The sequence below is a fragment of the Bos taurus genome, chromosome 3, assembly GCF_002263795.3.
Source record: "Bos taurus isolate L1 Dominette 01449 registration number 42190680 breed Hereford chromosome 3, ARS-UCD2.0, whole genome shotgun sequence".
In the NCBI taxonomy this organism is placed as follows: domain Eukaryota; kingdom Metazoa; phylum Chordata; class Mammalia; order Artiodactyla; family Bovidae; genus Bos; species Bos taurus.
This window is the reverse complement of record NC_037330.1, coordinates 51,020,121-51,044,777: the sequence shown is the minus strand read 5'-3', so window position 1 is coordinate 51,044,777 and position 24,657 is coordinate 51,020,121. Positions and strand designations below refer to the sequence as shown.

The following is a 24,657-nucleotide window of genomic DNA, read 5'->3' as shown; positions in this document are numbered from 1 at the left end:
ATGAAAAATAAAAGGTCCAGAGAAATTTGGTTTCTCCTATAAGTACTTATCAAAGAGAGTGACTTAATCAGATGTACGAGAGAGGATCGTGGTGGCAGTGTGGAGGCTGGAATGGAGTGGGAGACCACTTAGTGGCTGAGGAGGTAGTCCCAGGAGGAGAGGATTCATCTGAATTAGACAGTGAGAACAGGGGAAATGAAATGGATTCAAGAAGCACATCAGAGGAGAATCAGGAGGACTTGGTAGTTCATTGAACAAAGAACATTAAGGGTAAAGAGTTAAAAGATGACTTGAGATTTGTAATACTAGAAGTTTTTAATGAAAACGAGAAGTCAGAATTTCAGGTTTGAACAGAATGTTTTTGAGGTACCTTTTGGACATCCAAAGTGTAAAAAAAATCCCAAGAGATTTGAATCACTGGTAATCAGAGCCATGAGATAGGATTTAGTGCCAAAGAGGGTCAATATGAAACCTTAGGTAAGACCTGTCATTATTAATGGGCTGGTTTTAAAAAAAATGCCAACAAGAGAGATCATAAAGGTTCAGGAGTAGGAGCAGAACTGAGATAAGAGTACCTGAAAAGCCAAAGAAGGAGAATTCTAGAAAAGGAGGAAGTGAATGAGGACATCAAATACTGCAGTCAACTGGAAAAAGAACTAAGAGGAGGCTGTCAGATGTGGCAGTGAAGAGACCATGTAAAGAATAGTTGCAGTAATAAGTCTTTGTTCATTTGTCCTTGGACCTAGTTCTAAGCACACATAGACTGTTTGCCTAGTGCTCTGTGCTTGCCGAAGCCACCTTCCATGGTCACTGCTAACAAAAGCAGATTCTGCACAGAACCCTGTCTCCAAGCTCAACGCAGTGCTCCTCTACATCAGACAGGTCCGCCCACCCAATTCAGCCAATAGTACCTATCATTAAGGTGGTGTGTACCCTAAAAAGAATCCTTGCTTTCTCAATGGCAAAAGCATCTTTGTCAATGGCAACAGCCAGCTCTTATCATTGACCAAAACCATAAAGTCTGATAAAAAGTTATGATCTTGTCTCAGATTCATCTCTGCAAACAGGCACAGAGGCCTCTCACTACACCAATGACATGGACATGGAAATCCAGCAGATATCCAGTAAGCAGTCAGTCTGGAAGAGTGCCAGTTGCTATTAAGTAATAAAACATACTAAAGTAGACAAGTCAAGGAATCTAGAAAACAAAGGTTATATATAGCTCTTATTCAACTTTAAATGTAAATTACTTTGGAGATAGAAGTAAATCATAATTCTTTTGAATGAATAAAATTACTAGTCTTCAGGGTTTAGCATCTTCCCTGACATACTATTATGACTTTATAGCTTGTCAAAACCATTCTTTTTTTTTTTTTTTTTTTTTTGTGAGCTTGGTTTCTATGGAAAGAAAAACAATTTTTACATGACTCCCCAAAAGTAATCCACTGGGTTACTAATGTTTAGAGGTACACAGGCACTATTAGAGTATTTATTTCTTTATACCTCAGCTTATTCCAAAAAGGATTTAAGTCAAAAATTTTAGAAAGGTAATATATATTTCTTACTATATTCTGTGTTAGGGACTTGGGGGTAGGGAAGAAATCTTTTCAGATAAAGATTAAAAGGACAAGGGAATAAATAAAGGAAATCTCATTGGCTCACTTTCCGGGAGTAAAATTATGCAACAACACTTAAGGCTCAAGTGTTAAGAGAAGTCAGGAAATCCTGGCTCCAGTTGCCTAAGGATTGCTATCTGTCTGATGACTTGCTGCAGAGATCCCCAGACCCCAAAACTGCTATTACTGTCTCCTAACAGACACCAGACCTTGTATGATTTCTCCATTAGCATTTCCTTCTGCTGCTAGCTACTTTGTTGTCCTTTTAGTTCTCTAAAGCAGTTAAAACATTCTGTTTCTTCTGCATGTTCATTGAGGGCACAGTAGTGAAGGGCACAAGTGAAGATTAAATTTATATAGTATTCTATAGCCTACAAAGAATGAAAGCTTGTGTATTAGCCAGGAGTATGGGCTTTTTGAGATATATTGCCTGGGTTTCAAAGCTGTGACCTCACACTTACTATCTTTGTGACTTTGGAGAAGGTACTTCCATTTTTTTGTGCCTTTATTTCCTTACTCATAAAATGGGAGCAGTATATATTTTTCAGTCATTGTGCAGTTAAAAAGAGATAATTCATACTTAGAACAAGTACACAGTAAATCTCCTAGGTAGCACATGATAAATGTTATTATCATAATTGATTTTTTAAAAACCTATTTATAGTATCCTTTTGCAATAATAACTTTTAAGGAAGTTAAGTACTATTAGCCCCATTTTATAGATACACCCTAGGGCTTCGATACTCATCTTGTGAGAAAACATAACAGATTGCTGCTCAGAGCCATGTTTTTGAGGCGTCTCAAAACAGGTCCAAGCTCATTAAGCAAAGAACGGCTGGTTGCTTAGCTGTCTGTGGCATGGGCTCAGGAACGAGATTGCATTGTTGGAAAGTTTCTCAATAATCCTGGTTTTTCTTTATGAACAAAACTTTTAGGTAAATTTGAATATATCCTTGGAGAAGGGAATGGCAACCCACTCCAGTATTCTTGCCTGGAGAATCCCATGGACAGAGGAGCCTGGTGGGCTACAGTCCATGGGGTTGCAATGAGTTGGACGCGACTGAAGCAACTTAGCACACATGCACGAACATATCCTATAATTTTACAATAATATTAACCTTATAAGTTTGTTAGAGAAGTGTTACTATTCCCAAAATATTTTCTAACTAGAGTGATTGATAGAAAAATTCTCTTACAAACTCTTTCTCTATAACATTTATTATTTTCTGCTTTCATATGGGCACACAGGTTGAAAAATCTAGTAGTCAGCCTTTATTTCTAATTTGAGGAAGTTTAACATATTAATGGCACTTTGAGAAGTAATTGAGGAAACTTTGTTTTCATATATGAACCAAACTATATGTTTTCGTATAGTCTCCTTGAAAATCAGAGACATTGTTTTGGATATGTCATTACCATTTTTAAAACACACAAAAGCTAGGTTTTTGTGGAGCTGACATCTGATCTGACTGCCCTGACTTCCTGTTTTTGCCAGTGTTATCCCATCCCCAGCACCTTTGGTCTTACTGTGGGGAAGCAGCAACTTGATATTTTAAATGTTGGCATCAGCTAAGTATGAGAAAGCCGAAAGAGTTGACTTTTAGGTTCTACTTTCTCCACAGGAAAAGCTGGCCACAACTGCCTGTAAGTTCACCCAAGTGCCCAGCTTGAACTTGGCATTAGAATGCTTGGATAGAAGGATTTCCAAGTATGAACTGTCTTTGGGGAATACCTGCAGACAAGGCTCATGAAATAGGAGAACCTAGTACTCCATCCACTAGCTATAAATAAATAGAGGAGAGGTGGGTGAGGAAATCAGAAGTTTTCTTGGGTAGCTCTCTGGATTTCACTGGACAGAATCACCTCATCTCCAGTTCTTGCTAAAATACCTTCAGGAATATAGAGAGTCTACTCAAAGTCTAGGGCATCTTTGGACAGTTCTGACAAATTTTTCCTTTTGTTTCTGCTTTCTGCATGAAATGGCTAAGCAAGGAAGAAATCTGCCTCAGAAAATAACATTTCTCATTCCCACACTCACTACTGTGAAACTCCTCTGCTCTGATTTCTTGAGCTATATTGATTTAAATCAGAGTTATTTTATTTATATTTGATGTGCCCACTGGCAATGGCCAAGGTTAAATAAGCATCTGTAAGAGCTTTGTGTGGGAAGTGTAGACTGGGTGAAAAATAATTTTTTTTTTTCAAAAAGCTTTCCAGAATGTACTTGGAAAAAGGCTCTGTGAAGCATGCCCATGCTCTCTGGAGATACAAAAATTTATGAAAAGGAATGGTTTGCAGTCTTTGTGATTAGATATTGTTCACTTTTTTAAAAATCATGTTTACTAATCACTCATGAAAATTACTTCTATGACTATTATATATGTAATCAGTCTTTAGGGATAGTTACTGGAAATGGTTAGAGAAGAAAGCTTTGTTTTCCTTCTGAAGTTTTGTATTAAGTACCTTGTAAGATGCAATTTGTCTGTTCAGTATTACAAAAATAAAAATGTTTAAAAAATAAATAAAAATGATAATGTTTCATCCAAAGGCAATCTTTTTGTTTGTTGTCTGTTTTTCAAGTGATATAACCTAAACAGTTGATACAAATTATGTTTTTTTAAGCAATTCTCAGCTCTAAGCTTCTCTACACAACCTCCTTTCCTCATGTGGAAAGACTTCATTAATGTTCTTTTCTGAGCAGAATTTTGGTAGCTTTTGCTGACATAATGACTAACATGTTTCAGATTAAGGCTTTTAAGCTTCTTTCCTTATGTAACAGTATGTTTGGTCTTTCAGTTTTTTCATGAGATTTCTCTTCAGCTTTAGTAGAAGATCCTCTCTCTGTGGATTTTGCTAAATCAGAGAGACTTCATTATTCTCAGAAAAATCCCTTCTGCCATGTTAAAGACTGGAGCCCCTTAGTCCTTGCAATTTCATGGATATGCATTTAATATTTTTGGTGTTTCAGATTGACCTCAACTCTTGGCATTCAGAAGCTTTCTCAGGAAAATGTGATGTTTACACAGTTCATGACCACCCTGCTTGAAGAATTGCATTTAAAAAATGAAGACCTTGAAAGTTTAACCATCATATTTAGAACCAGCTGTTAACCAGAATGGTGCGTTGACTTGTTTTACTTTAGTTTTTTGTTTGTTTTTTTATTTGTTGCCCGTTTGGACTCTGTTTTCATATTGGAAATTTTAAAAACCAACTAGAGACCTCCATACGTCTTCAGCTTGCTATGGTAGATTACAATATCCCTGAGTTCCCAGCTGCCCCAGTCAATTCCTGTCCACTCTTGTTACTCCGTGTCCCATCTTTTTGTTATTTTTCCTTTATAGGATACCACAGTTAGTTCTGTTTCTTACAATCCAGGAAACTCCCCACTATCAGCTTCATACTCAAATCTGGACCATCCCAGCCTGCATGTCCCATCTGATAAGTTTTTGCCCAGGAAGTAGCAGTTTACTTCAACCAAATACTGCAATGATCTTTGAGAATATCCTCACCCTACTTCCCTCTTCAGCCCAGCCAATACCTTAGTCATCTCATGTACAGATAAGCTTGTGAGTTTAAAAGTCTAGCTTTGTTGATTCCTGACCCTGTTCCCAGATACATAGCCCTCTTCTACTATCCCATGTTTCTGTCTCTGCCCATATGAATGTCCCTTCCCTTATCCACAACTTTCCGTCTCTTCTTCCCTTTACTTTCTATTTCACATACTCTGAAGTGCTCAGATAGGCATTAAGTTAATGTTATGATTAAAGGAAATTCATTCTAAACCATGAATGAGATCCCCTTATGGAGCATTTCCTTTTTTTAAAGTTTTCAAATATTTTTTAAATTATAAAAGTAATACAAGCTTGTCAAAATTAAACAATACAGAACTGTGTGTATAATTTTGAAAAGCAAAATTCCCCCCTCACTTCTATCTCAAATCTTGTCTCCTCCCAGAAGCACACTACAGATTGATATCATTTTACATTTTGATACTTGAAATTTTGTTAAAAAAAACTCTATGAAGCAAATCTTTGAATATATGACAAGGATATTTGAGAGGTATATTTTGGCAGACAAGAAAGAATGCCATTATCCTTTCATTGAACCTCCTAGAAAATAGAACATAAGGACTTAGCACTGTTACTGCCTCCAGACTTAAACCTAGTGACCAGTTCATGCAACCCTGCTCCCCTGAGAACCCTCTAAAGCAAAGGCTTTTATTTAGGCAGTGAACTCAGCTTGGCTAGTGGAAGCAGCACTTCAAACGCCCTTCTAAGAATAGAGTAAGTTTTGAGTTTCGTTTGTTTGTTTTATTGAGCTTCAGGTACAGAATATTGAATTAATCATACCCCTCAATTCATGATATCCTATGTCCATTGGTTGAAAGGTTGCTTTTCCGGATAGACTAAGAACAAAGTATGCCTAACCTGATGTCCTTGCAGATCTGCTTTAATGAATATGTATCAATTAAGAACCCTTTTAAATTAGCATATTTAATGCTTGTATATGAACAAATGGTGTTAAAGTTTTTTTAAGGAATCCAGGCCCTGGCAATGAAAGTGCTGAGTCCTGACAGAGAATTCCCTAAACAGTAGATGTTTTAAGTGGACTTAATAGTTGCCCTGTGATCAGTGTTGTTGTTGTTGTTGTCTTTACATTGTTTATTTGTGTAAGTAATTAAAGGTGAATCTTTGCCCAGACTTCCTCAATATTATAAGGGATACTGAATGAATGAGGCCTTATTGTATAATTTTCCATATGAGAAATGAAGATGGTTGTGAATGGGTAGGTGGGGGGTTTTCTGTTTGTATATTTGTAAACCTTAAGTTCACAAAATTATTTGTGTACAATGTCTTATAGCCTTTGCAAGATTAGATTACTACTAGCTGCTGCTGCTAAGTCACTTCAGTCGTGTCAGACTCTGTGCGACCCCATAGACGGCAGCCCACCTCCCCCGTCCCTGGGATCCTCCAGGCAAGAACACTGGCGTGGGTTGCCATTTCCTTCTCCAATGCATGAAAGTGAAAAGTGAAAGGGAAGTCGCTCAGTCGTGTCCGACTCTTAGCGACCCCATGGACTGCAGCCCACCAGGCCCCCCGTCCCTGGGCTCTTCCGGGCAGGAGCACTGGAGTGGGTGCCATCGCCTTCTCTGTACTACTAGCTAGTATATGTTAATGTGCTTTCAGTTACAAATAACAGAAAAAAAAAGCTCAAACTAACTTTTTTATGATAGTATCTTTTGCTGCTTAACAAATTATTATAAAAGTAAGTGGCTTAAAACAACAAACTTTTTTTTTTAATGTGTTTCTGGGAGTCAGGAATCTGGGCACAATTTAGCTTAGGGCCTCTGCTTCAGTCTCTCATGAGGTTGTATTAAAGCTCCCTGACAGGGCTGCAGTGTCATCTGAAGGCTCAAGTAGAGAAAGAAGTCCTTCTAAGCTCACTCATGTGGTTATTGGCAGGACTTAGTTCTTCTCGGGCTGAACTTAGGGCCTCAGTTTCTCGCTCTTTGTTGTCTATAGAGACCTCTCCCAGTTCCTTGCCATATGGACCACTCCATAGTGGCCCACAGCTCGACATGTGGCTTCCCCAAGAGTGAGCAAGTGAGAGGAAATGCAAGATGAAAGCCACAGTCCTTTTGTACCTAGTCTCAGAAGTAACATCCATCACTTTTTCTGTATCCTGTGACTAGTTAGAAACAAATCACTAGGTTCGGCCCACATTGAAGGTGAGTGGGTTGTATAAGGGAATGAATACCAGAAGGCAGAGGTCACTGGGGGCCATTTTACAATCTACCAGAGGCGGCAGAATCATTCAGTAGTTCTCAGTTTTATGGCAGATCACACTGTCCTAGTGAGAGTCTTCAACTTTTCGCACTAATTGAGGGCTCTTCTGAACTAATCCACGTGGCTATGAAATGCTATGAGCTTAACCCAGTAATTCTAGCAAGGAATAGGAGAGAGATTTTCTTATTGACCTAGATCAGGGTCTACTCCTCGAACCAAGTATGAATTACCCAAACCGTTATTGCTTCATAATGGGGGGAAGTGGAATGTATATTGGAAAGACAACACAATGTTCCCCAAAACTGGTGAGAATACTTTAGGTGTTTTATTCAAGTGTCATTTTTCCTTCCCAGGTATATTCCATGAAGACCGAATAGATGAGCTTCCATTCACCATCTCTGGAATTCTAGCCACAATAATTGTATAGCTAGAGTTACTTATTACCCACTCCAGTGTTCTTGCCTGGAGAATCCCAGGGACGGGGGACCCTGGTGGGCTGCTGTCTATGGGGTCGCACAGAGTAGTCGGACACGACTGAAGTGACTTAGCAGCAGAGCTACTTATTAGTTATCACCGGACAGAGTGACTTCCACAGATAGAGAACCATTATCCCAACAAGGATAACCAAATCCTTGCATCCTAGGTATAAGACAGTATTTTTATTTATATGAAAATAAAAGTTGAAATAAATAGAAACTTGAATATTTGAGAAAATATAACAAGCTGTACTTTTTCTGGATGATACCAGTTGTATTATCAGTTGACTAGAAAATTGAGAGAAGTCCCATTTTAGTTTCATAGTTGAACTCTAGATTCTAAAGAACACAGTAAAGAATGAGGTCAATAAATACAATTTAAGGCTTTTTGGTAGTCTAGTCTTTATTCTTTTAAAGAAGCTTGCTATTCTACAAAGTGGTCCTGAGCAATGTACACCTGAAACAACTTACGTAATACTGCATTGGCCATAATGTTTGTTCAGCTTTTTTATACAATGTTACGGTAAACCCCAAACTTTTTGGCCAACCCAATAGGAAAAAAAGTAAATTGACAAACCAGACTGGGTAAATATTTCCAAATCATATTTGATAAACAGCTTATATCCAGATTCAGTTCAGTTCAGTCGCTCAGTTGTGTCCGACTCTGCGACCCCATGAATCGCAGCACGCCAGGCCTCCCTGTCCATCACCAACTCCCGGAGTTCACTCAGACTCACGCCCATTGAGTCAGTGATGCCATCCAGCCATCTCATCCTCTGTCGTCCCCTTCTCCTCCTGCCCCCAATCCCTCCCAGCATCAGAGTCTTTTCCAATGAGTCAACTCTTCACATGAGGTGGCCAAAGTACTGGAGCTTCAGCTTTAGCATCATTCCTTCCAAAGAAATCCCAGGGCTGATCTCCTTCAGAATGGACTGGTTGGATCTCCTTGCAGTCCAAGGGACTCTCAAGAGTCTTCTCCAACACCACAGTTCAAAAGCATCAGTTCTTCGGTGCTCAGCTTTCTTCACAGTCCAACTCTCACATCCATACATGACCACTGGAAAAACCATAGCCTTGACTAGATGGACCTTTGTTGGCAAAGTAATGTCTCTGCTTTTGAATATGCTATCTAGGTTGGTCATAACTTTCCTTCCAAGGAGTAAGCGTCTTTTAATTTCATGGCTGCAGTCACCATCTGCAGTGATTTGGGAGCCCAAAAAAATAAAGTCTGACACTGTTTCCACTGTTTCCCCGTCTATTTGCCATGAAGTGGTGGGACCAGATGCCATGATCTTAGTTTTCTGAATGTTGAGCTTTAAGCCAACTTTTTCACTCTCCTCTTTCACTTTCATCAAGAGGCTTTTTATTTTTAGTTCCTCTTCACTTTCTGCCATAAGGGTGGTATCGTGTTATGCTTGGTGAAATAAATCAGAAAGACATTCATCACTTATATGAAGGATCTAAAAAAACAAATGTATATAACTAGAGAAACAGATTCACGGATACAGAGACAAACTAGTGGTTACCAGTGAGAAGAAGGAAGATAGGAGGGGAAAAGTAAAGGTAGGGGATTAAGAGGTACAAACTACACCGTGTATAAAATAAGGTACAGGGACGTATTGTATAGGAAAATATAGCCATTATTTTATTAACTTTAAATATAGTATTATCTATAACAGTATTGAATTACTATGTTGTATACCTGAGACCAATATTGTAAATAAACTATACTTCAATTAAAAATAAAATGAAGTAACATTTCACATTACTAAATAATTTAATTTGCTGTATACTCTTGAGAGTCCCTCGGACTTCAAGGAGATCAAACCAGTCAATCCAAAAGGAAATTAACCATGAATATTCACTGAATACTGGTAAAGCTGAAGCTCCAATACTTTGGCCACTTGATGCAGAGAGCCAACTCACTGGAAAAGACCCTGATACTGGGAAAGATTGAAGGCAAAGGCGAAGGGGGCAACAGGATGAGATGGTTGGATGGCATCACTGACTTAATGGACAAGAATTTGACCAAACTCTGGGAGATAGGGAAGGACAGAGGAGCCTGGCATGCTGCAGTCCATGGGGTTGCAAAGAGTTGGACATGACTTGGTGACTGAACAACAGCATATATTATTTACAAGAACTTACTCAGCAAAATAATCAATTATGACTCCACTGAAATACTGCAGTGTATGAACACATTTTCTATGCATTTAAACACATGATACTATTTTTATAAATTTGTTAATTCAGATAAAGCTAAAATTGCAGAATAAATGTCACTTATACCACAGTTTTTTAAAATAAATTTTGAAAAATCATACCTGAAAGGGCCCTTCCCTCTAACCTATTAGTGGCAGCTCTCCAGGATAAAGAGGAGAAGCAGCTGCTGTATCCCACTGCTTCCCTCCCTGGGCCCAGAAACACCTCTTTAGTTATCTCCCACACCCTGCAGGTCTAGGGCCTCAGGTGAAGGGCCAGTAGCTCACCAGAAACAGAAACCAAGTGGACTGATGCCCAAATGGACCACTACTGCTTCTGCCATGTGTATGTTAACTTGGGAACACCTGAGTACGATTCAGTTTATGGAGCCCACCAGGCTCCTCTGTCCATGAGATTTCCCAGGCGAGAATACTGGAGTAGGTTGCCATTTCCTTCTCCAAGGGATCTTCCCAACCTGGGGATCAAATCCAGATCCTCCTGCATCTCAGGCAGATTCTTTAAGGTAAGCAAGTGCTCAAAAACCAAAAGAAGGTATGTCAAAGAGACACAGAAACTAACCTGAAAGCTCCCAGTGGCCAATGCCATGATAATTCCAACAATGAAATAATAACAATATAGTACTGAATCGTGACCCAAAGTATAAAAGAAATATACATACTGATATAAGTGATTGAAAAATAAATGAGGTAGAAGAGACACATCTTCCTTACAGAAGAACTCCAAGTAATATATAAGGAGTCCTTCTGTACTACCCAGAGAGGGATCCATATGGCATTGTCCTCTATCCCCATATCTTAAAGGGAAATTTTCATGATGTGTACAGTTCTCGGTGTCCTGTATATGAAAGAGGAGGATGTCCTCAAATTCCTAGCAGCAGGAACCCACGTAAGTGGTACAAACCTTGACTTCCAAGTGGAACATTGCATGTACAAAAGGCAAAGTGATGGCATCTATATCAGGAATCTAAAGACGACTTGGGAGAGGCTGACAGTTCATGCCATTGTTACCATTGAAAAACTGGTTGATGTGACTGTCGTCATCCTTCAGGGAAACTGGCCAGCAGACTTCACTGAAGTTTGTTGCTGCCGCCACTGGAGCTACTCCCCAGGTACTTCACTCCTGGAACGTACACTAATCAGATCCAGACAGCTTCTGGGAGCCTCATTTTTCTGGTGATATTACCCTAGGGCTTACCACCAGCCTCTTATATTAGCCTGTCTACCATCACTTTGTGTAACACATTCTCCTTTTTGCTGTGTGGACACTCATCCCCTGCAGTGACAAGGGAGCTCACTCAGTAGGCCTGATGTAGTGGATACTGGTCTGGGAAGTGTTCTGCACAGTCTTAGTGATCACACAGGTCATGTCTGATCTCTACTTACTCAGAGATCCTGAGAAGACTGAAAAAGAAGAGCAAGGCATGCTCAAAAGGCTGTGACTGGAGGCATTTCCAAGCAAATGAACTGCTCTAGCTACTGAGTTCATTGTAGCCTGAGGTTACAGGCTAGCCTGAAGACAGGCTGGTGTCCTCTGTGCCTATTCAGTTGCTGCCTGCAGAACACTGGAGTGCTCAGCCTGCCACTGAAGGCTGGTCTGAAGCTCCCACTAGTCAGGCCACTGAATGGGTGGGAACAATTACTGGGTGGTCTTAAGCTGTTCTTCCATAGGCTCTTAAACTGAAAACAGAGATAAGGTTGTCAGAAAAGAATCAGTTTTGAAACAAATAAATGAATAAAACTATATGTATGGACTTCCCTGGTGGTCCAGTGGTTAAGAATCCACTTTCTAGGGGCTTTCCTGTTGGCTCAGTGATAAAGAATCTGCCTGCCAATGCAGGAGAAACAGGTTCATTCCTGATCCAGGAAGATACCACATGCCACTGAACAGCTAATTCTGTGTGCTACAGGTACTGAGCCTGTGCTTTAGAGCCTGGGAGCCACAATTACTGAAGCCCATGCTCCGCAATAAGAGAAGCCACCATAGTGAGAAGCCTACACACCACAACTGGAAAGTAGCCACGACTCGCCACGACTAGAAGAAATCCTGAGCAGCAGCAAAGACTCAGCACTGCCAAAAATAAAATGCTTTAATTTTTTTAAAAAAAGAATCTACCTTCTAATGCAGGGGGCGCAGATTCCATCTCTGGCTGGTGAACTAACAGCCCACGTGCCACAGGGCAGCTAAGTCCACTTGCCACAACTAGAGAAGCCTGCACACCACAGTGAAGACCCAAGACAGCCAGAAAAAAAAAAACACATAGATACTGTGCCTTCCAGGAGGTAGAGGCAGATATTCTTAAACTCAGTGACTTGCTCCCAGTGAACAGCACAGGGCAAGGAAGAACACCTTTCCCAAATGATGAAAGCTCACATCCTCAGTGATGCCGTGTGCATGTGTCACCCTGATACATATGATGAAAAGGGTGCTTCACCTCTGTGGCATTCTTCCCCTAAAAACATAACCTCAGTCTAACCATGGGAAAAGACAAATCAAGTTTGGAGGACATTTCTGCAGGAAATTTTGTGAGTACCTCAAGACTGTCATGAAAAACAAGGAAAGAATGAAATATTGTCACATCCTAGGGGAGCCATGTAAACCAAATGCAGCGTCGTGTCGTAGTCTGAGTCAGAACAGGAAGAGGACATTAATGGAAAAACTGGTGAAATCCAAATAGAGTCTGAAGTTTAATTAATAGCAATAAACCAAGGCAGTTGTTAATTTTAACAAATGTATCATGGTAATGTAAATGTAAACAGTGGGGGAATTTGGGTAAGGGATAAACAGGAACTCTTTGTCACTTTCTAGAAATCTAAAATTATTTCAAAATAAAAAGTTTATTTTTTAAAAAGTACTAACTGGATATGAGAAGGGATGGAAAGATGAGACCGTCACTGCCCTCAGAATCTTCAGCCTGCCTGTAGAAGAGGCAGTTCAGTTCAGTCGCTCAGTCGTGTCCGACTCTTTGCAACCCCGTGGACTGCAGCACGCCAGGCCTCCCTGTCCATTACCACTCCTGGAGTTTACCCAAACTCATGTCCATTGGGTCGGTGATGCCATCCAACCATCTCATCCTCTGTCGTCCCCTTCTCCTCCCGCCCTCAATCTTTCCCAGCATCAGGGTCTTTCAAATGAGTCAGCTCTTCACATCAGGTGTCATTTTTTGAGATTGAATCCAAGTACTGCATTTCCGACTCTCTTGTTGACTATGATGGGAGAGGCAAGACCTACGGTAAATGCACTGAAGAGGAACATCCATCCTAGCTTGCCTGGGATAGTCCCGAGTATATAACTGTAAGTTCAGCATCATCATTAATTACAAGTACCCTCTTTTATTTCCAAAAGTATTCTGATTTAGACATTAAATTATATGATATTACCACCTAAAAGGCACAGGGTATGCTGTGGGGGTCAGAGATAGGAGGGGACATTTGTGATGGCATGGAAGAATGGATGGGAGTTATGAAGTGGAGAGAGATGTCAGAGAACTAGGAGGGGAGGGAGGGTATGGTCCAGGCAGGGGCAGCTTCAAGAAGAAAGTCCCTGAGGTAGGTAAGACCCAGGGTGTGTTCTTCTCAAGACAAAGACATCTGAAATTAGAGAAAACTGAGGAAAATGGCAAACATGATTAAAAAGAAAGGATCAACTAGAGTTTTGGTTCAGTTCAGTTCAGTCACTCAGTCGTGTCCGACTCTTGGCAACCCCACGGACTGCAGCACACCAGCCTCCCTGTCCATCACCAAATCCCTCAGCCTACTCAAACTCATGTCCATCACATCAGTGACGCCACCCAACCATCTCATCCTCTGTCGTCCCCTTCTGCTCCTGCCTTCAATCCTTCCCAGCATCAGGATCTTTTCCAATGAGTTGGTTCTTCACATCAGGTGGCCGAAGTATTTCGGTGGAGTTTCAGCTTCAGCATCAGTCATTCCAATGAATATTCAGGACTGATTTCCTTTAGGAGAGACTGGTTGGATCCCCTTGCAGTCCAAGGGACTCTCAAGAGTCTTCTTCAACACCACAGGTCAAAAACATAAATTCTTAGGTGCTCAGCTTTCTTTAGTCCAACTCTCACATCCATACATGACTACTGGAAAAACCATAGCTTTGACTAGACAGGACTTTGTTGGTAAAGTAATGTCTCTGCTTTTTAATATGCTGTCTAGGTTGGTCATAGGTTTTCTTCCAAGGAGCAAGCGTCTTTTAATTTCATGGTTGCAGTCACCATCTGCAGTGATTTTGGAGCCCAAAAAAATAAAGTCAGGCTCTGTTTCCACTGTTTCCCCATCTATTTCCCATGAAGTGATGGGGCCATGAATTGGACATGGAACAACAGACTGGTTCCAAATAGGAAAAGGAGTATGTCATGAGAAACGCTGGGCTGGAAGAAGCACAAGCTGGAATCAAGATTGCCAGGAGAAATCTCAATAACCTCAGATATGCAGATGACACCACCCTTATGGCAGAAAGTGAAGAGGAACTAAAAAGCCTCTTGATGAAAGTGAAAGAGAGTGAAAAAGTTGGCTTAAAGCTCAACATTCAGAAAACTAAGATCATGGCATCTGGTCCCATCACTTCATGGGAAATAGATGGGGAAACAGTGGAAACTGTCAGACTTTATTTTTCTGGGCTCCAAAATCACTGCAGATGGTGACTGCAGCCATGAAATTAAAAGACGCTTACTCCTTGGAAGGAAAGTTATGACCAACCTAGATAGCATATTCAAAAGCAGAGACTACTTTGCCAACAAAGGTCCATCTAGTCAAGTTTTTTGACTAAACCAAGTCAGTCTAGTCTGGTTTTTCCAGTGGTCATGTATGGATGTGAGAGTTGGACTGTGAAGAAAGCTGAGCACCGAAGAATTGATGCTTTTGAACTGTAGTGTTGGAGAAGACTCTTGAGAGTCCCCTGGACTGCAAGGAGATCCAACCAGTCCATTCTAAAGGAGATCAGTCCTGGGTGTTCATTGGAAGGACTGATGCAAAAGCTGAAACTCCAAAACTTTGGCCACCTCATGCAAAGAGTTGACTCATTGGAAAAGACCCTGATGCTGGGAGGGACTGGGGGCAGGAGGAGAAGGGGACAACAGAGGATGAGATGGCTGGATGACATCACAACTCGATGGACATGAGTTTGAGTGAACTCCAGGAGTTGGTGATGGAGAGGGTGGCCTGGCGTGCTGCAATTCGTGGGGTCACAAAGAGTCGGACACGAATGAGCGACTGAACTGAACTGAGCTGAAGGGGACCAGATGCTACGATCTTAGTTTTCTGAATGTTGAGCTTTAGGTCTAATCAAGGCTATGGTTTTTCCAGTAGTCATGTATGGATGTGAGAGTTGGACTGTGAAGAAAGCTGAGTGCCAAAGAATTGATACTTTTGAACTGTGGTGTTGGAGAAGACTCTTGAGAGTCCCATGGACTGCAAGGAGATCCAACCAGTCCATTCTGAAGGAGATCAGCCCTGGGTGTTCTTTGAAAGGAATGATGCTAAAGCTGAAACTCCAGTACTTTGGCCACCTCATGGGAAGAGCTGACTCATTAGAAAAGACTCTGATTCTGGGAGGGATTGGGGGCAGGAGGAGAAGGGGACGACAGAGGATGAGACAGCTGGATGGCATCACTGACTCGATGGACATGAGTTTGAGTGAACTCCAGGAGTTGGTGATGGACAGGGAGGCCTGGTGTGCTGCAGTTCATGGGGTCGCAACGAGTCGGACACGACTAGGCGACTGAACTGAACTGAAGCCAATTTTTTCACTCCTCTTTCACTTTCATCAAGAGGCTGTTCAGTTCTCCTTCGCTTTCTGCCATGAGTGTGCTCATTTGTATACCTGAGGTTATTGGTATTTCTCCTGGCAATCTTGATCCCAACTTGTGCTTCATCCAGCCTGGCATTTCCCATGATGTACTCTGCATATAAGTTAAATAAGCAGATTGATAAAATACACCCTTGATGTATTCCTTTCCTGATTTGGAACCAGTCTGTTGTTTCATGTCCAGTTCTAACTGTTGCTTCTTGACCTGAATACAGATTTCTCAGGAAGCAGGTCAGGCGGTCTGGTATTCCCATCTCTTGAAGAATTTTCCAGTTTGTTGTGATCCACACAGTCAAAGGTTTGGCATAGTCAATAAAGCTGAAATAGATGTTTTTCTGAAACTCTTGCTTTTTTGATGATCCAGCGGATGTTGGCAATTTGATCTCTGGTTCCTCAGCCTTTTCTAAATCCAGCTTGAACATCTGGAAGTTCACGGTTCACCTACTGTTGAAGCCTGGCTTGGAGAATTTTGAGCATTACTTTGTTTAGCGTGTGAGGTGAGTGCAGTTGTGCGCTAGTTTGAACATTCTTTGGCATTGCCTTTCTTTAGGATTAGAATGAAAACTGACCTTTTCCAGTCCCGTGGCCACTGCTGAGTTTTCCAGATTTGCTGGCATATTGAGTGCAGCACTTTCACAGCATCATCTTTTAGGATTTGGAATAGCTCAACTGGAATTCCATGACCTCCACTAGCTTTGTTTGTAGTGATGCTTCCTAAGGCCCACTTGACTTCGCATTCCAGGATGTCTGGCTCTAGGTGAGTAATCATACTATCATAGTTATCTGCGTCATGAAGATCTTTTTTGGATCAGATCAGATCAGATCAGGTCGCTCAGTTGTGTCCAACTCTTTGTGACCCCATGAATCGCAGCACTCCAGGCCACCCTGTCCATCACCAACTCCCGGAGTTCACTCAGACTCATGTCCATCGAGTCAGTGATGCCATCCAGCCATCTCATCCTCTGTTGTCCCCTTCTTCTCTTGCCCCCAACCCCTCCCAGCATCAGAGTCTTTTAGTATAGTTCTGTGTATTCTTGCTACATCTCCTTAATAACTTCTGCTTCTGTTAGGTCCATACCATTTCTGTCCTTTATTGTGCTCATCTTTGCATGAAATGTTCCCCTGGTATCTCTAATTTTCTTGAAGACATCTCTAGTCTTTCCCATTCTATTGTTTTCCTCTATATCTTTGCATTGATCACTGAGAAAGGCTTTCTTATCTCTCCTTGCTATTCTTTGAACTCTGCATTCAAATGGGTATATCTTTCTTTTCTCCTTTGCCTTTCGCTTCTCTTCTTCTCTTAGTTATTTGTTAAGGCCTCATCAGACAACCATTTTCCCTTTTTCATTTGTGTTTCTTTTTCTTGGGGATGGTCTTGATCACTGCCTCCTGTACAATGTCACGAACCTCTATTTATAGTTCTTCAGGCACTCTTGTCAGATCTAATCCCTTGAATCTATTTGTCATTTCCACTGTATAATCATAAGGGATTTAATTTAGGTCATACCTGAATGGCCTAGTGATTGTCCTACTTTCTTCAATTTAAGTCTGAATTTGGCAATAAGCAGTTCATGATCTAAGCCACAGTCAGCTCCTGGTCTTGTTTTTGCTGACTGTATAGAGCTTCTCCATCTTTGGCTGCAGAGAATATAATCAATCTGATTTTGGTATTGACCATCTGGTGATGTCCATGTGTAGAGTCTTCTCTTGTGTTGTTGGAAGAGGGTGTGTGCTATGACCAGTGCGTTCTCTTGGCAAAACTCTATCAGCCTTTGACCTGCTTCTTTTTGTACTCCAAGGCCAAATTTGCCTGTTAGTCCAGGTAACTTGACTTCCTACTTTTGCATTCCAGTTCCCTATAATTAAGAGGACAAATTTTTGGGTGTTAGTCTAGAAGGTCTTGTAGGTCTTCATAGAACCATTCAACTTAACTTCTTCAGCATTACTGGTCCAGCCATAGACTTGGATTGCTGTGATATTGAATGATTTGCCTTGGAAACAGAGATCATTCTGTCGTTTTTGAGATTGCATCTGACTACTGCATTTCAGACTCTTTTGTTGAGTATGATGGCTACTCCATTTCTTCTAAGGGATTCTTGCCCACAGTAGTAAATATATAATGGTCATCTGAGTTAAATTCACCCATTCCAGACCATTTTAGTTCACTGATTCCTAAAATGTTGATGTTCAGTCTTGCCATCTTGTTTGACAACTTCTAATTTGCCTTGATTCGTGGAACTAACATTCCAGGTTCCTATGCAGTATTGCTCTTTACAGCATCGGACCTTGTTTCCATCACCCATCACATCCACAGCTGGGTGGTGTTTTTGCTTTTGCTCCGTGTCTTCATTCTTTCTGGAGTTATTTCTCTACTCTTCTCCAGTAGCATATTGGACATCTACCAACCTGGGGAGTTCATTTTTCAGTGTCATAGCTTTTTGCTTTTTCATACTGTTCATGGGGTTCTCTAGGCAAGAATACTGAAGTGGTTTGCCATTCACTCTCCAGTGGACCATGTTTTGTCAGAACTCTCCACCATGACCCATCCAGGCTAAATGAATTAGAACTTTATTGGGGCAGTAATTTATTTTCAAGCACACAGGAGGGAAAGTGAGCAAACCACCCTAAAATGAAAAACTTAAAAATGAATTTTCTTAATAAAGATCCTTTTTTTGCCCTTATATATCTATTCTTTGCCTAACTTTTCCTGTACTCTCTCTAGGCCCTTCGATACACACTGAGTTCCAGCTCACCTAAGCTAACTCTAAAATGCATTGTGAGACCTCTCTAAACACTGGTATTGCCATTTACTAAGCTCTCAACTGATACAAGATTTAGCAGCTGCTTCCCTAGGCCTTGGGTGTCTGACCCCATCTGTAGTTCAGTCATGTGCTCTGCTGACTCAGAGCACACACTGGTCTTCTCTCCAGAACACTACTCCTTCACCCCATGTGGCATTCTTCATTATTGAAGTGTTACTTCAATAAGGCATAACCCCCAGGTTTTCATATGAACTCTGAATTTCAAAGAACAGAAAGGAATATTTTACAAAATCCCTGTTGCTCTTTCAGGGAAAATTTTTATTCTCAATAGCTTTTACTCTGAAAAGTAAACAGTATGATTCAGTTTCACTTTCTATTTAAGTACTTCAGCAACTAGCCCATATGCTGTTATATTCAGGCAATGGTGACTTTAAAAAAAAAAATCTTTCCATTTGAATAATTCCCTTCCCTTCGTATACTCAAACACTTAAAATCCTCACTAGGCTTAATATTTTAGTGGAATCTCTATAAGGTATTATTTAGCATCTTCTGCTTATGGTCATGTCCAAATACTAGGTAATCTTCCTACTCATTAGGGAACAGGATCCATTCTCTATAAAGATTTACCTAAACTCAAGGAAAGTGATACCACTTAGAAGTTTGAAAATCTTCAAGAGTTTCACATTATAAGCCTGGCAGAAAAAAAGGAGGAAGGATGTCTAGAAGGCCACCTCTGTTGGGCTGAAGGTGGAGTGAGGAGCAGGGGTGACTTTCATCTGAAATGTGCCTAGAAAGGGCTGAATGAGGTTTAAACAGGCTCCTGGGGGCCTCTGAGGTGGAACTGGGTCACAGTACCTTAGCTGAAAGCAGTGGCACCAAGCTCTTCGCTCTCAATGAGCCTGCCTCGCCTCTGGTGGACCTATGGAGAAAAGCCTGGTCAAGGTGCTAGTTTTCAGTTTGCTTCCCAGCACCTCTGCACTCATAACTAAAGCAAAGGAGAATATTGCATGACTTCAGAAGAAAGTCAGCCACCTTGCAACATCTTCAGGAAATTCTGCACTCCCCTAGGGCTTGCAAAACTCCCTGTGTCTTGCAGACCAAAGGCAAGATCTCAGTCGCCTAGCTCTAGTTTGCATAATTAAAGAAAGTGGAAGCTGGTTATTTTCTGGGTGACCCTTGACTCAACCAAGCTCACAGAGCCTATCACAAAAGTAAGACAGCATAAATTGAAGTGCTGTAGCAGTGAAAACTTTTATTATTTAGATGGGCAGGAAAAGCCAGGTCCCTGGATGGATACCCATCCGAGCCCTGACCTGCTAGAGTCATACAGCCAAGACAGTGTTCACTTAACTATAATGTTATTCGAGTTGGCATACAAACAACAATAAAATTTCATATCATAATTTGTAAGACATTTCAGAGAAACAGTATACTAATATCTTCTATTATACTACCTATCTCCATTTTTTTATATGGAAAGCATAGCCAGTGATTTGTTAACTCCCTCCCTCCCACATTCTTACCTCTTTATTTTCTTTCTCCCATTATCCTATTAACATATTATCCATCTTTCGGGGGAAAAATTAAAACTGAATTTTAAAACTGTATTCAATATGGCCACATGGTAGGGGAGAGAGTCCACCTTCAGAAGTCAAGCAACTCTACCTCTTTTCTGTATCGGCATCCAGATAGATTTCCTTTGCAAGAGTCTTGAAACTCTGGGAAAGGATATGAAAAGCGCTGCTGCTGCTGCTAAGTCACCTTCAGTCATGTCTGACTCTGTGCGACCCCATAGACCCCAGCCCACCAGGCTCCTCTGTCCCCGGATTCTCCAGGCAAGAATACTGGAGTGGGTTGATAAGCACTGGGCTGGTCTAAATCCCTGACTATAAGAAAGCACAGACTAAGACCCAGAGTTGACACAAGTTCAAGCCACTTTTAGCAGAGAGATTGCTAGAAACCAGGTTTCAAACTCATAGTCTATGGCAACAAAAAAGTTCAATGAGCTTTGAAGAGAGAGAGAGGAGCACAAAACAGGACTCTCTTAATCAAAACCCACCTGGGATCAGGGCAGCCGCCCTGTCTGGGTGAGCTAAACTGAGATTCCTCCACCTCCACCCCCACTTCCGTTTTAGAACAAGGGTCACTGCCACAAAGAGAGCTGAACTTGTAGACAGGGTTTGGATTTGAGTCAGAACAATTTGGTTTTAAGGCTCAGAAATTTTTGTTTGAAGCATCCAGGCTTGGTTAGAGGTTAAAAGATCATAGGGCCACCCAGCAGTCCTTGGTTTTCTAGAGTTTGGGAAAACAGCTCAGTTGCATTAGAAATTTCTCAGGGAAGACCTCTAGGACAGAGAAGGAATATTTACTAAGTGGAAGAAGCATTTGCTGAAGATCTTTCTAACCCATTTCTGAGAGTTTCAACTCAACAAACCAGCAAACACACATGTCACAACTTTGTTCTTTCTGTGATTAAAGCCTTGAGTTTTTTTGTGAAAAGTGAAATGCCAAGAAAGTGAGCTCGCTCATGTTGGTGAGAGAAGTAAGGTTCTGGGACATCTGGGTGGGAGGAGTGGGAGAAATAAGTTAGCATTACTATGAGGACCCCAAATTAAAATTCTGGGTTAATTTATTTTTTAGGAGTATATGGAATTATCTGCCTGGATAAATGTCACACTCAGTCTTCAGCTTGTTCAGCTTCATGCCCTGGGATGGGGGTGGGCAGGCCTGACAGAGCAGCGTGGAGCTTTAGAGTCTCCCCTGAAACTGTTTCCTCACCACCACCACCACCACCCCACCCCCCGCCACAGCCTGCATTCCTGAGGAGCACTTTGTTTTAATTAATTTTAACTGGAAGCTAATTACTTTACAATATTATTGTGGTTTTTGCCATACATTGACATGAATCAGCCATGGATGTACATGTGTCCCCCATCCTGAACCTTCCTCCCCATCCTATCACTCAGGGTCATCCCAGTGCACCAGCCCTGAGTGCCCTGTCTCATGCATCGGACCTGGACTGGCGATCTATTTCACATGTGGTAATATACATGTTTCAATGCTGTTCTCTCAAATCATCCCACTCTTGCCTTCTCCCAGAGTCCAAAAGTCTGTTCTTTACATCTTTGTCTCTTTTGCTGTCTCGCATATAGGGTCATCTGAGGAGCACTTTAAAATCTGCCCAGCAGATGAAAACCTGTGCATGTAAGCACTTCCACTTACCACATCACTCTGTTTGACACCCCCCAAATTCTATGTAATTATTTTATATTGTTAAGTTAATCATGTTCCCATTATGGCTTGCAATTGGAATTATCTTTTATTTTCTGTCTGGCTATTGATTGTGGGGCTTCCCTGGTGGCTCAGAGGTTAAAGCGTCTGCCTCCAACGTGGGATACCCGGGTTTGATCCCTGGGTCAGGAACATCCTGGAGAAGGAAATGGTAACCCACTCCAGTATTCTTGCCTGGAGAATCCCATGGACGGAGAAGCCTGGTAGGCTACGGTCCTCGGGGTCGCAAAGAGTCGGACACGACTGAGCGACTTCACTATTCATTGTAAAAACTGATAAATATCTTTTACTATTGTGATTATGTAACTATTACTCAATACCACTGGTCAAAAGAAAAGTAATAGAATTCTGTATCACCAAAACTAGGATTTAACAGAAAAACCTGTAATCACTTTTTAAGACCCGGATGCATATCAGAATTATCTTGAAATTTTCTGAAAAATGCAAATGCCCAGGTATTGGCATTTTTTTTTTCTCCAGAGCACCAGCTATGTTTCTGATGAGTATTCATGTTCAAAAACAACTGGACTATACGATTATCTTTTACTTTTATCTAGTTTGTTTCACTTTTTCTATTTCATATTCAGTGCTCCCAATTCATTTAGTTTATGTTTTCCAATTTCTCCATCTTTTTTTTTCTTCTTGTTCCTTATCAAACATAGTAGAAAAGCTTATATATATATATGTAATATGTATAATATATATATTTTAGAAAATATATGCATTTTTGCCTAACTAAAAACTTTATGACATTTTTATTTCATTTGTTTGACTTAATATGAATAGAATGCTAGATTTATAATTAAAAAATAGATATGCAACATATGCTGTGTATAGCATTGGGAACTATAGTCAGTATCTTGTAATAGCCTATAGTGGAAAATAATTTCAAAAATAATATATGTGTATATGTATACCTGAATCACCTTGCTGTGTACCTGAAACACTGTAAGTCAACTATACTTCAATGAAATATATATATTAAGAAAAAAGAAATCTACCCAGGGCTTCAGAATCCTACACACTCATGCATTCATTTAACATATATTATTGAGCACTCACCATGGACCAGGCCTCCCCATCTGTGATTACTCACTGAGTGTGTTCCATGATGCCCTGTGCAGTTTCTCTGTGAGGTATGTAGGACTGTACTCTGTTCACTCCCTCACTCCCCCACAGAAACTTGTGGCCTACCTTGGGTTGTGAAACATTCCGTAAACTGTGAGCCTGGAAGGCAAATGGGAAAAGGCTGGGATTTGTGGCCAGGGTTGTGAAACATTCCGTAAACTGTGAGCCTGGAAGGCAAATGGGAAAAGGCTGGGATTTGTGGCCAGGTTGGCCCAGTTGAAATCCTAACACTGGGGCTATTGGTAATAACTAGCTCGTTGATCATGGGTAGGTGGTTAACTTCTCTGAGCCTCAGCTTATTTGAAAATGGAAAATAATAAAAATACATTCCTCACAGGGTTATTTATTTAACAGGACTTAAAGATACAGAGATCAGCAATATTAGGTAAATACACAGAGGCCACAACATCAGGTAAAAGCTTTTAAGATTCAGCACAATTTTTGTTTTTATTGTAATACTTTTCAAAGTAAAGGCTGTACAAAATTCACAGCACTTACTTTGTACCAAACACTATCCCAAGTATTTTGCATAGATTAAATTAGTTCACTCTAAAACAACTTTCTGAGGAAAGCACAAGTATTACACTAATTTTCAACAAAAGATGTAACTGAGGCACAGAGAGGTTAAGCGATCAAAGTCACACAATTAGTAAGTGGCAGTATGAGGCTTCAAATCATGTTCATATGCATAGTTCAAGAAACTCAAAATATTCTACAAGACATTATGAAAAACAGCCACCTTCTGCATTCCCTTCCCTGCCTTCCCACTCTGGATAACTAACATGCTTATAGAAGATGAGGATGTAAGTCTTGTACCACTACTAGAAACCACCACATACCTGACACTCCACATTTTCCCTCTTCCATCCTTTCAATATCATTTCTAATTAGAGTAATATTCAGTGTTTACATTTTTATCACCTATAATGCTATTACAGGCAGGCCATGCACTATGGTTTCTCATTCCTCCTTTTACAACTAGTAACTAGAATTAATACTTGTCTTAGTTTTCTTAGTTTTTATGCATCTTTCACTAATCCATTACCAAACTCTCCACCCTGTTCATCTCCACTCCTATTTAAACACATCAGAAGTCTATCCATCCCTTGAACTCAGCTTTCCCAGAGCCTTTCTGTTCCAATCTGCACAGGATGCCTCTAGTTCTGCTGCACAGTTATCTGAGGCATTCCTTTCATCACCTCTGTAAGTACATTTGCTTCTTACTTGGGCTAGTTCACCTAGGTTCTTTAAATTTTGGTAAATTCTTTAAATTTTCATTTGTGGTTTTTGTATCCTACTGAAGAAATATTTGCCTACTCCAGAGTTGTGAAATTTTTTCTCTTAAGTTTTCTTCTATATAAAAGCTTTATAATTTAAGCTTTACTTTCTTTACATTTCTGTTACTTTTTGTGCATGGTGGAAGGTTAGGGATAAGGTTGTTTCCATATAGCTATCCAGTTGATACAGCGTCATTTCTTGAAAAGATTTTCCTTTTCCCCACTGAAATACCTCAGACACTTTGTCAAAAATCACTGACTACAGAACTTCCTGGTGGTCCAGT

General features: G+C 40.7%; 1 protein-coding gene and 1 pseudogene across 12 annotated transcripts in view; both read left to right on the top strand.

The window, feature by feature from the left end:
- RPAP2 (RNA polymerase II associated protein 2) overlaps positions 1 to 24,657 on the top strand; it is a 127,508-nt gene that overhangs the window by 77,426 nt on the left and 25,425 nt on the right. For 3 of the 12 annotated variants that reach the window (XM_005204294.5, XM_059884623.1, XM_024989413.2), the window contains exon 12: positions 4,585 to 4,734. The exons of 1 other annotated variant lie outside the window; for it this stretch is intronic. In XM_005204294.5, the coding sequence (XP_005204351.2) occupies positions 4,585 to 4,726 (142 nt within the window). In that variant the 3' untranslated portion in view covers positions 4,727 to 4,734. 12 annotated transcript variants of the gene reach the window in all.
- Positions 8,357 to 11,999, top strand: LOC112445989 (small ribosomal subunit protein uS2B-like; annotated as a pseudogene).